The sequence below is a fragment of the Populus euphratica genome, unplaced genomic scaffold (genome assembly GCF_000495115.2).
Source record: "Populus euphratica unplaced genomic scaffold, PopEup_1.0 scaffold889.1, whole genome shotgun sequence".
NCBI lineage: Eukaryota > Viridiplantae > Streptophyta > Magnoliopsida > Malpighiales > Salicaceae > Populus > Populus euphratica.
Window position 1 is genome coordinate 10,618 of NW_011500749.1, and position 12,709 is coordinate 23,326.

Sequence of the window (12,709 nt, forward strand, 5' to 3'; positions counted from 1 at the left end):
TGAAAGGCATAAACAAGATATTAATGAAAATAAAACTTAAGCATTACAAAAATACAAAGAGAGATAGCAAAAGCATGATGTTGATCTAGAGACCAAGATGCCTAAATGTATGGAAAATGCCTCTTTTTATAGGCTAAAACTGGAAACTATTGATTTGATGACTAATTGATGAGTGGGTGGCTACCTCTTGACTTGGTGACAATCCTTATCTTCTCTTGTCTGCCCAAAACATCATTGGTAACATCAAAATTGGAACCACTTAGAACATGAAAATTATAGGAAATTGTCTCAACTTTCCAGAAAAAAAATTGAGGTCATTTGCACTTCTAAAACTTCAGATATAGGCCAAACACTGAACAGTAATCAGGCTACAGGACAGATTCAGACCTCTTCATTATTGCTACATTTTGGACTTGAAAATAGCCTTTTTAAATCTTAGACTCCATATGAAAGTTGTAGGCCTATGTCGTACATTTCCATCCATATAAAGTAGATATAAATTCAAGATCTACAGCTCCAAATATGATCCAATTACCGAATAGTATTCCGATTTGGACTACACCAACATCTCAGTGATAAGAGTTTATAATATATTTGTTTGACATTTCAATAGTGGATCCTCTAACCTTGACATTTATTGTTATCATTGTTTAATTCTTACGTTAATATTCCATCTCAAAGTTCTTATCAACTTCTTCTTCTTCTTCTTCTTCTACTACTACTACTACTACTACGACTACTATTATTATTGTTGTTTATAATTTATATAATTAATCTCCCTATGGTTTGACCCTAGTCTTGCCTTATTATTTATTACTTCGACACTTCTGCACTTGGAAGAAGACATTAATCTTTTGTTCGTGTCACTAAAGAATTGATTCTCAAATTATATGGGTTGATCTAAGCCCTTTTTTTTTAGAAATAAAATTTTAATATCTCATGTCATAAATCATTTTTATGTTATTCCCTAATTCATATTTTTTTCTCTTTAAAAAAATAAAAAAATATAAAAAAATAAGAATAGTGAGAAAAGGATGCCAAAATGCCCTAAAAATGGTTACAAATTGGTTGATGAGGTTTAAAAATACAAAGATTAACATTTGATAATATTTTGTTGACTATGGAGAGCCATATTGATAAAGAAAATTCAATTTAAGGAAGAAAAGTCTAAAATTAGATGTTTATGGACTTTGACGGTTTAATTGAATTTATGGGGAATTTGATTTGAAAAAAATTGATTTTGGAGTCAATTTGGGCTTTAATTGGAAGAAATTAAAGTTCTGGGGTCAAATTATAATTTATAAGATTTAATTTGGTTAAATTAGGGGCTTAATTGCATAAATATTAAAGTTTGATGGCCAATTAGGGATTTAATTGAAGAAATCTGAAACCAAGGACCAAACTGGAAAAAACGTGTAAATAAAATGGTTGTAATTAAAACTTGATCAGGGGTTCAATTAAAGAAATTAAAAGTTTATTATTCAATTGAAGGTCAAATTGTATAACTTCAAGACCAAGGATCAAAGTGAAAAAAGCGACCAACTTTAGGGCCACTGTTTGATTTTTGCCAGGGATGCAATTGCATTGATTTTTAATCAAAATTGAAATTTAGGACTTTGACATAAGTTTGGCGTCATTTTCATTTAAATGAAACGGAGGGTTTTTCCCGAAACGACGCCGTTTCATACACTATTAAAAAAAAAGAAAGGAAAAGGTTATAACGATGTTGTTTTGAGCAGCACTGCATCCTTTCTTCTTCTCTTAGACGCTTAGAAAATAGGGAAGAAAAAGGTTTCATTCCCTTGTTTTCACCGACATTTCTCCTTTCCTTCTCTCCTAAACATCAAAAAGACACCGACCATAGCCACTTGCTATAACTCTGACCCATGGCTTACCATGAGGCGATGAAAAGACAGAGGGGACATGCTCCTCTGTTAGTTGTTTTAGAGCGGCTGCACAGTGTCCGCCCCTGCCTCTCTCCCCTTTGTTTTCCTATAAATATAGGGGAGAGCACAAGACACAAGGGGGCAAAAAAAGAGAACAGAACAGAGAAGACAAGAGAAGAGAGGGAGCAGAACAGAAGACCCGAAGAGTAAGAAAGAACAAAACAAAACAAAAAAAAATTAGAAGAAAAGAGGAAGAAAAAAACAGAAGAGGAGCTGCCACCAATATCGCAAGCCACCACTTCTGCCACTACAAGGCATGATAGCCAGGTAATCTTCTCCTATTCTTCTATCCCTGTTTTGGCTTCTAGTTTCATTTACATGCAGAACATGAGTAATTCATATTTTGCAACAAATAAAATATAATTAGGTAGTTATTATGCTACTATGCAGAGTACAGTAACTACCTAATTATAATTTACTGGTTACTATGCTCATAGCAAGTAACCAATTATCTATGGGCTGGTTATGGCCCAATTTTGTTTTAAGCCGGTCTCGGCCCAGTAAAAAAAATCATCAAAAATTATTTTTGAAAAATTTGAGATTTTCTTGTGTATTTTTCTATGCTATTTTTATTAATATTGATCAGTATTTTATGTCATAAAAATACAAATTCGGTATTAAAATATCCGGTTTTCATTAAAACTTTCAAAAATACAAAAAAACTTGAAAAAATATATTTTTGTGCATACAACCAAGTGTCTTAAGACTAAAAAAGTCATATTACGTTTTCCATATATCAAAAAACAATATTTTAGCATGCATTTTGGATTTAATAACTAGTTTATTAAAGTCAAGAGAACATTAGCTAAAATTTCAAAAACAATAAAAATGTTATTTTGTTTTGTTTTAGTATCAAAGATTATGAATTTATACGTAAAATATTTTCCCAATAAAAAAATAGAAAGGTATTCTTTTTTCGGACTCTAGAACGGTTATGTTCTACCACGTTAAGATAAGAACATTCTTATTGAGCAGGACTTTTCTTAAGTTTTAGATAGACATGCAATTAGAAAACACAATACGACTTTAATTTTTTATCAAACATTAAAACAATACAGTTAACCTTATGCAGGGAGTAGTTGGGATGCTAATACCTTCCTTTGACGTAACTAGTCTCTATATCCAATCTCTAAGACCAATTATGGTTCCTACTAATTAGAATACCAGGTGGTAATTTTCATTCTAATTTTTTACTAATAAGAGACAATAATTCTTTATCGCTTCATATTTTATCATAGATAAATCATATGCAGTTTTCCTAGATGGTGGATGATCACCACAATACCGCATATCGTGACATATCATATGAAAAATTTTAAAAATATTTTATATGAAAATAAACTATATATAAATATTTTATATATAAAAATTAAGAACATTTAGATAGAAATAAGATATATGTAGCTATCACATATAGAAAATTTACTAAACATTCTATATAAATATAAAATGAATATTTATAAAGTAATTTTATATATTTTTAATTTATTAAAATAAAATATGAAAATGTAAGAATTGAGGTGAATTTTGAGTTTAACTTTATGAGTCATTTCAATTCAACTAATTTATAGCATATTTAAAAGTTTGATTATAGTTGTTTTTCAAATTATTTTTTATTTATAGAAGTATATTGATATTTTTTAAAAGAATTATTTTTAAAATCAATATATTAAAATAATTTAAAAATATAAAAAATATATTAATTTAAAATAAAAAAATCAAATTTTTTGGAAAGCATTTTTAAAACACAATGTAAAACATTAATTAATTATAAACCCGACTTTTGTCTGTTTAAAAGCCGACGACCGGGCCGGTTTCACTACTATGATTGGAGGACGAGGAGCAGCATCAGTATATTGTTTTTTTTTATTTTTTCGTAGAAAATATCAATCGTTCTTCCTTGTCCAAACTCCATCGAAACCAGATAGACAGACTCCGACAATATCAGTGGCTATGATATCGCCTACAGAGCTCGATGATGATACGGTGCGCAGTATGTCTATCGGAGCCGTTTTCTCCGACTTTGTAAGCTTCACGATATTCCCCCTTCCTCCATTTCCTTATTTCAACTCAAAAGAATCACATTCCACCAGATAGAGTTTTAATTTTCAAACAGAGGCAATTAATAATTAATTTTGTAATTTATATAGGGAGGGAAGATTAATTCAGTTGATTTTCATCGAAAAGATGATCTGTTAGTTACAGCTAGCGAGGATGATTCGGTTCGTCTTTACGACATTGCAAGTGCCAAGTAAGTCAGTTCTCTGCTTCTTTTTTTTTTAAATAATAAATTTAATTTTAGTATGGGATATTATTATTGTAAGTTTTTTTTGGTAATTGAATATTTCAGATTGCTGAAGACTACTTATCACAAGAAACACGGTACAGATCGAATATGTTTCACGCATCACCCTAGCTCCGTTATTTGTTCCTCAGTATACCATTTAGATTCTACCGGAGGTCTGCTCTGGTCTACATTTTCTTTTCTTGTTTTGCATACGTACATACATACACATATACACGTATATATACATATACATATACATACATACATGTATGTATGTATATGTATATATGTATGTTGTGATGATTGAGTGGGTGTTATGATATTTACTTATTTATTTTGCAGAATCATTACGTTATCTATCATTGTATGATAATCGATGTCTTCGCTACTTCAAAGGCCATAAAGACAAGTATAGCTTCTTTAGTAATCAGCACAGATAGTGGTTTCTTGCAAAAATTACTTTGTATTTTGTTTTGTTTTCTTGCAGTCAAAGTCAATATCATCTATCTTTTGACAACATTGCTTTCATGTTTTTATTTGTTTTCGGTGGTTGCGGGTGGGGTATTCGAATATGGGCACTACATCTCAGATTCAAGTTATTTACCATAAGCCGAATCCTTGATGGCAGAAGTGCTTTGCTTTTACCATTCTACCTGATGATTACATGTATATGTTGTAAAAACAGAAAATGGGTGCTTCCCTCATCTGTTTACATTTTATTGTATCACATTCACACATTGCCGTGGCTTATTTAGGGTAGTTTAGATTCTTGTCACTTTTTTATTTTTCCCAATCTCAAATGTGTCTTCCATCTCATGAAGCTAACATGAATTTATATATATATATATATATATATATATATATATATCATGTTGTAGGGTTGTTTCGCTCTGCATGTCTCCAATTAATGATAGCTTCATGTCCAGCTCTCTTGACCACAGCATTAGAATATGGGATCTTCGCGTAAATGCCTGCCAGGTTTGCTTCTGGTTTAGCATTAACTTTTGATGTGAGGCAGTTGTGATGACCAATCTACAATCTTATTCCAAACAGCTTGTATTTATGCTCACTGTTATAGTTTTCAGGGAATTTTGCGTTTACGTGGTAGACCCACAGTTGCATATGACCAACAAGGTCTTGTCTTTGCTGTGGCAATGGAAGGGGGTGCTATTAAACTGTTTGATTCACGATCCTATGACAAGGTTTGTATCTTCTAAGCAACGACATGATTTTGCTTTATTATTCTGCTGAGTTTGACCTGTATCTCTAATTGTAGGGTCCCTTTGACACCTTTTTAGTTGGTGGAGATACAGCTGAGGTTTGTGATATTAAATTCAGCAATGATGGCAAATCAATGCTATTGACGACCACGAGTAACAACATCTATGTTCTTGATGCATATGGTGGAGATAAGGTTAGCTTCCTGGGATGAACACTTCTGTTTAGGGTCTTTAAAAGTATCTGATTCATTATCTCCTTAAAGCCGGCCCAATGTCCTGTTGATTTGATTCTAAAGAAGCTTGTACACTGTTCTGTTTATGTATTATGGGTTAAGTGATCAATCTAAACTTTTCCTCTTGCAGCGATGTGGCTTCAGTTTGGAACCATCTCCCAGTACAACTATAGAGGCTACTTTTACCCCAGATGGCCAATATGTGGTATCAGGTATCTGATTTTTGGTTCAATTCTCCTAATAAAATGTTAAATCATATCCATTCCCATTTTACCCAAAGAAAACTAATATGATATATGAGGTTGAATGTCAATGCCATCAGTTTGAGTTTTGAAACTAATGTTGTTCAAAGTTTAAAAGCTACCACTAATAATCGCATGATAAGCATTTATGCTAATGTCACCTGCTGTGGTTTTTTTTTAACGAACAACAATACAATACAACTCATGATGGTTTTGAGCTATCATCTAATGTAGCATAGTGAGATGCAAATTTCAACTTAGTCTTTCGATGTTCTCTATTTGGAGTACTGAAATGGTGCTAACATTTTTTCTGTACAGGCTCAGGAGATGGAACCTTGCATGCCTGGAACATCAACATGCAAAATGAGGTATGGTTCATCTCAATATTTTGTCTGATTGGGTTTTCTAATTGCACAGGGCAGTCATGGCAGAAAAAAAAAATGGAATTCAATGTAGCTAGGGTGTGCACCCCTTTGACTCTCGTTAGAAAGATGTCATATAGTGCAAGGATGTTAAAGATCTTTGTTTTTTTACCACTTTACCTCCACGTATTTGGCTGGTGAAGTCTCTCCGGACATCACTATAGTTCCTTAGTTACATTTTCTTTCTGTATGTATATTAGGCCTAGTGATTGTTCAGAATTCTGCAACATGTCAATGTGGAAGCAGAGTATATGTGCCTACTGCCCAGGTAGTGTAGATTCCCCTTTGCAACCAAGGGGAATCCCGCTAGTTGGATTGGCACCTGTGTGGCAAATTGAATATCCTTAACATCGTCTACTTGCGTTTGAAAAGAAAAGAAAAAAAAAAATCTACTTGCGCGTTTGTAAAAGCACTATTGAAGTAGTGGCCATGAAAACAACCTTCATAGATATTCAACTTTTCCTTATTTATTGTGTTGAAAAATTACGAATTTTGAATTTCCTATTGGAAAAATTTCTGCATGGCTAAGCTATCATCAATTGATCATTTCGAAAATGATAGTAGTTGTGCTGAATTAATCTCTTGGGTTGAGGTACTAGTTTGCACAAAAACAGGCTTCATTCATCAATGAGAGTTGAGATGGCAATGTAAAATGGTGTGCTTTTGCAGGTGTCATGCTGGAACAGTCACATAGGCATTGCATTATGCTTGAAATGGGCTCCTCGTCGTGCCATGTTCGTTGCTGCCTCTACTGTTCTAACGTTTTGGATACCTGACAGCTCCAAACCAACTGTCGATCCTCGTCCCATGGACACTGAAGGTGCAGCTCCATCTGAACATGTAACTCAACAATGAATCCAGGTAACCTCTTTTTTTGTTTATGCTTACTAGGAATCCTAGGCGCTTAGCTTGTTATGTGCAATGGAAATCCTGGTAAACTAATGTACCCTTTGTTGGGCCAAAATTTTGGTGTGTGCTTGAATCGGACCGAGTTTCTGTATCACAATACTTTTATTCAGTGTTTGGATCTCGTGATTTCAAATCTTTTTTTTCCTGTTATACAGGCACCCACTAGCTACTCCGTCATATACTTTTAATATTTTATTTCAAAAAAATATCGGCATGTTTTGTATATAATTAAATAAATTGATAACCATAAATAAATTTAAAAAATAGTTAATAATAACAAAAAAAATAAAAAAATAAATATAAATCAAAATATTTAACCATACAAATGAGATGTTCATTGATTATGTTTATTAAATTTATTTATTTAAATTAATAAAAAATAAATTCACCTTAAAAAACTAATGATTTAAAAGTTAAACACAAATAAAAGAATGACTGATGCTCTAAAAAATATTATGTAAGGTCAAATATATTAGTAATATTATTTAAAAATAAATATTTTTTATTTTAAAAAATAAAGTTTATTTGTGTGTGTGTGTGTGTGTGTGTGTGTATATAGATTATAATAATATCTTGAAAAATCAAACACAAATAAAACAATTAAACAAAACTTATATTAAAAAATAACATGTAATACTCGTAACCTAGACCATGAGATCATGATAAACTCATAGAAAAGCAATTGAAGATAATCACAAAACAAATATTAAAAAAATTGATGTAGAACAATACTATTGTACGAAGCTGAATACCCAATAAATTAAATGTTGATAGATAAAATAGAAAAAAAAATCAATTATACAAAAGAATTCAAATAAAAATAAGGGTGAAATAAAAACCATTAATTAGAGGGCAAATAAAAAATTTTAATTAGATGGTTAAATTGAATTGAAAAAAAGCTTTGACAAATGAAAAAACAAATAAAAAAATAAGGTTCAAACTAGAAAAAAATAAAACAACAAAAAATTTGATTAAATAATTAAATCAAAAGCCAAAAAAACTTCAACAAAAGGGTTAAGAAAAAAATAAAAATAAAAAAAAGATTGAAATGAAAAACAAGACATGAGAAATTGTAATTGAAAAACTATTTTATAAAATAAAAAAACAAAAAAAAATAATGCTATACTTGACTTGTTAGGGAAGAGAAAGCATGAAAACAAATCAAATGATCACCGGTGATGACCATCTGATTATCGTATATCATCACATATCAAACTGTTGATGACCATCTGATTATCATATATCATCACTAATGATATACTTGACTTGTTAGGGAAGAGAAAGCATGAAAACAAATCAAATGATCACCGGTGATGACCATCTGATTATCGTATATCATCACATATCAAACTGTTGATGACCATCTGATTATCATATATCATCACATATCAAACTGTGTGAAAAACAACACGATGACACATGTAGAGAAGCTAGAAAGTTAGATTTGACTACTAAATAGTGTCATATACGCCGCTTAAATGATGTGGATGCCATCTATTTGTTGGAGTATGTTGCACACGTGTTAATATTTTTTCTAACTAAAAAATTTAAAAAATAACGTAAAAATACTAAAATGTCTTCAATAACCTTAGTAATTACACAAAATATTGATGTGAAAGTACAAAAACACTCCATGTGAAATTTTTACTTTTTTTTATCTTTTCTAAGGTTAAATACATACTTCCACACATATAAATAATAAAAAAAAAACTAAAAAGAAGCCAAGAAAGTCTTTAGTGAACACCTTTTAATTTTATTGATTTTAGAAGGAAAAGTTTATTTTTATTATGTTAAAAAAATAAAAAAGACACCAAATCATCGTAAAACTAATGAGAAGCCCAGAAAGTTTTCAGTGACCACCTTTTAATTTTATTAATGCCAGAAGGAAAAGTTTGTTTTTATTATATTAAAAAAATAAAAAAGACACCAAATCATCGTAAAACCAATGAGAAGTCAAGAAAATCTTTAGTTAATCCTGAACATTCCTTCAAAACGAATGAGCGAGTGGAAAACATCAGATGACCATCCTTTAAAACCAACGAGCCAGTGGAAAACACCAGATGACCATCCTTTAAAACCAATGAGCCAGTGGCAAACACCACATCACCGTAGCCTTAAAAGGATCTACCCTAAACGTTTCCTGAAATATGCAACTCCTTGTTTGAATTTTTATGCGTTACCAGCGTTAATTTTGCTAGAGAACTTCCTATATTCATGTCGTTTTAGACCCTGTTTTTGCCATCAAACCATGTCACGGTGCATTTGCATTTATCTTCAAGGAAGCAGACAATTGATAAAGGGATCATGTATTTTTGGTTCGATAATCTATGTAATCCCCTAACACTCTGGCTGACTCAGGACTATACAAATTGTTCAACAATTTTCATGGTTCCGCAGAGAACCTTCTATGCTTAAAAAAAAAAGAGATCCAAATTTCTTCTCGTAACTGGACAGAAGTATGCGTATTCTAAAGTTGAAAGATAAATGAAAATCAAGATTCTGTATGCGTATTCTAAAGTTGAAAGATAAATGAAAATCAAGAAAAATGATAAAATCATTGTTGATGATCAAGAGATAATTCAAAGTCTGGATATCATTGCAACTTTTCCTCTTTTTTGTTTTATACCTCCTTTTTCCTTTTGGCAAGCTACTGAAATGAGTCCAAGTGGCTGAACTATTATAAATGAACAATCGAATTGAGATTTTCTGGCAAGTGGTGAGAAACCTGAAATTCTGGAGATTACAAAAGAAAACGCATAGAAGATGGCATTCAAATTCAGCAATTGAACCCAGAACACAAAACACCAAATTCTCACTTTCTAAGGGTAGAGCTCATAAACCAAACTCCATTCTACCTCGCAATCGAGGTCTCTTACAACTACATACAACAAAGTACCTCTGCAAAACCAGCCTTCGCATGTAGAACCCTAGAAACCAACACTATTCCTCACTTGATTTCATGTCCTTTTATGTGCCTTCCTCTGGATTTCCCGGCCCTCTGCCCCACATAACCTGCCATGCCTTGCATGCGCCTCTTTGCCTGGTCCAGTCTCTCCGGCATGGTCCGGGTAGCCTCCTGGACGTACCTAGCAACCCAGGATAGCGACCTGAACCCTGTCAGCCCTAAGGCCCCAGAAGCCAAAAACGAGGTCACCGCAAACACAATAAGAAGGGCAGGTGGGACTAGAACGGGGCTGAACAGAATAAAACGAGGGGTGGTGACAGTCAGACAGATCAGGGTGCCTACTAGGGTTATACCTGCAAGTGCAAGAAGCCCACCACCTACAGGTAGCATTGTGAGCACAGCTAGGACTTGGGAGGCTGATGGCCCTTGCTGTTGTGGACCCCCCAAGCCATGCGCTTGCACTTGGTGTGGCTGCTTACGATCAACCATTGGCGATGGTAACGCGACTTCGAGGTGGTGGTGTCTTAAAGAGGAGTGGGAAGTGCAACATGGCGACACGTTAAAGGGTAAGATGATGAGTAAGGGTTTTGCATGAGAAACAAGTTTCAGGGCCTCTGTTCGGGAAAATAACAAAAAACAAAGAAATGTAGAGAAAAGAAAACACTGAAAAACGTAAAAGAAGATGAGGAGGCTTGTGAAGATGGGGATCTTTGTGCCACATTGCCATTGCAGGTCAGTAAAAATTGTTGATTTGTGCTTTTATGCATGGAAATGCGTGGGTTTTTGGCTTCACCTGAACATTGGTTGTTACCGTGAGAACAATCCTTCCCTGGTTTATTTTTGTATCAATTGAGATCACAAAAGTTTCTCGAGCTACTGGAATTGATAAATTAATTGATACTGTAATTATTGGGTTATTTTCGGCATGAATCTTATATTTTGATTTATGTTAAGAACACATACAATTATATTTGATCGGAAACACTAAAAGAAAAAAATTGTGATGGCCCTTCACTAATTACAACCTATCAAGTTTTGATATACACGTCTCTAATAGATCCACATCTTCGTGCAAGAATATTCACCCATTTGTTTATTGGTTATTAGTGGGTTGCTTGCACGGTCTTTGTTATTTTAAGAGCCTAACTTCTCGCCATCACATCCTCTCGTCAAATCCCTAGCCCTCGTCGTCAGGTGAGCTACCCCCCACTCTTCACTCCTCTCTACTTATGTAAGAGACTTGTTTTTGCAAGGTTCACCAAGCCCGGCACTCAAGCTCAAGATTCACCATGGAAAGCTTAATATCATTTTGATGTTTCAACGAATTCATAAGTGGTGTTATCTATGAAAATAAGTAAACAAAAATTAATTTGTTTAAAAGATTTTCAAGGATAATCAATCTCTCTATCAATGCATCAACTCTTATGCATCTTTATTGGCATGTTGTGGTCATGGTCATAGGAATTACCACCACCATCTTTTAAGACCTCACTCTAATAGTCTTGATAGTCTTGATAGTTTTGAGACATAGGCCACACAATGATGAAAGAAAAATAAATACCTTACTCATCAAATAAGAAATTTCTTGTTGTCCTAAAATATATTAAACACTTGAGAGGATTTTTAATTAGTACTTAAAAATATATTTTTATCAGGGTTGTATATTATCATTTTGCACTTGAAGTATCAATAATTTTTTAATTAAATCATGTTTTATAATAACAAGTCTAATACTATAAGATATTTTTAATTTATGGTAAATGGTTATCCTAAATGCAAGCCTATCACATAAATAAAAGGATTGATTGATGAGTTGAAATACTGAAATTGAAAGGATAAAGAGAGGGTGAAGCTTAGAAAAGATATTCTGGTTTAGTCCAAACTGGAACATTGTTCGATAATTGGATCATAACTAGAGCTGTAGAACTTATATTTATGTCTACTTTATATGGATAAAAAGCTAAGACATAGGCCTAAAACTTTCATGGGAAGGCAATAATCAATTATACTGTTTGGAAGTCTGAATCTTAACAACAACGTAGAAATTTGAATCTGTCATGCAACTTAGATGATATTCAGTGTTTAGCCTATATCTTGAGTTCTAAAAGTCCAAATGACCCCAACTTTTATCCTGGAAAACTGAGACAATTTCCTAGAACTTTCATGATTTAAGTCTATCTAAATTATAATATTAGTAACGACATCTCAATAATTAGTCAACAAATTAATAATTCTAATATTAGTAATGACATCTCAACAATTAGTCAACAAATTAATAATTCTCAATTTTGGCATATAAAAGGAGGTATTTGACATGCATTTAAGTATCTTTATTTTCAGATCAAGATCATACTTTTGCTCTCTCTTTATTATAATGCTTAAGTTTTGCTTATATTAATCTCTTGTTTATGCGTCTCATTTCCTTTTCTTTACTTAGTTAACTTATATCTTATTTATATTCTTATCTTGTTTATTTATGTTTCTCTTTTTCATTATGTTTAGCTAAGTTTATCATGTCAAGGTGAACATGTTTTGTATTTGTTAT

At 32.5% G+C, this 12,709-nt stretch overlaps 2 protein-coding genes across 2 annotated transcripts; one reads left to right on the forward strand and one right to left on the reverse strand.

The window, feature by feature from the left end:
- The first annotated feature begins 3,754 nt into the window (after window positions 1–3,754).
- LOC105116257 (WD repeat-containing protein 82-like) lies at window positions 3,755–7,394 on the forward strand. The gene is made up of 10 exons (XM_011013519.1): window positions 3,755–3,971; window positions 4,097–4,197; window positions 4,297–4,406; window positions 4,576–4,642; window positions 5,112–5,211; window positions 5,319–5,435; window positions 5,510–5,647; window positions 5,817–5,898; window positions 6,247–6,296; window positions 7,020–7,394. The coding sequence occupies exons 1-10, from the start codon at window positions 3,771–3,773 to the stop codon at window positions 7,203–7,205; spliced, it is 1,152 nt and encodes a 383-aa protein (XP_011011821.1). The 5' UTR covers window positions 3,755–3,770; the 3' UTR covers window positions 7,206–7,394.
- Window positions 7,395–9,761: 2,367 nt separating this feature from the next.
- On the reverse strand, window positions 9,762–11,520 carry LOC105116258 (oleosin 18.2 kDa-like). The gene has a single exon (XM_011013521.1). It carries the CDS (start codon window positions 10,651–10,653, stop codon window positions 10,207–10,209), a length of 447 nt encoding a protein of 148 aa, XP_011011823.1. The 5' UTR covers window positions 10,654–11,520; the 3' UTR covers window positions 9,762–10,206.
- Between the last annotated feature and the right edge of the window lie 1,189 nt (window positions 11,521–12,709).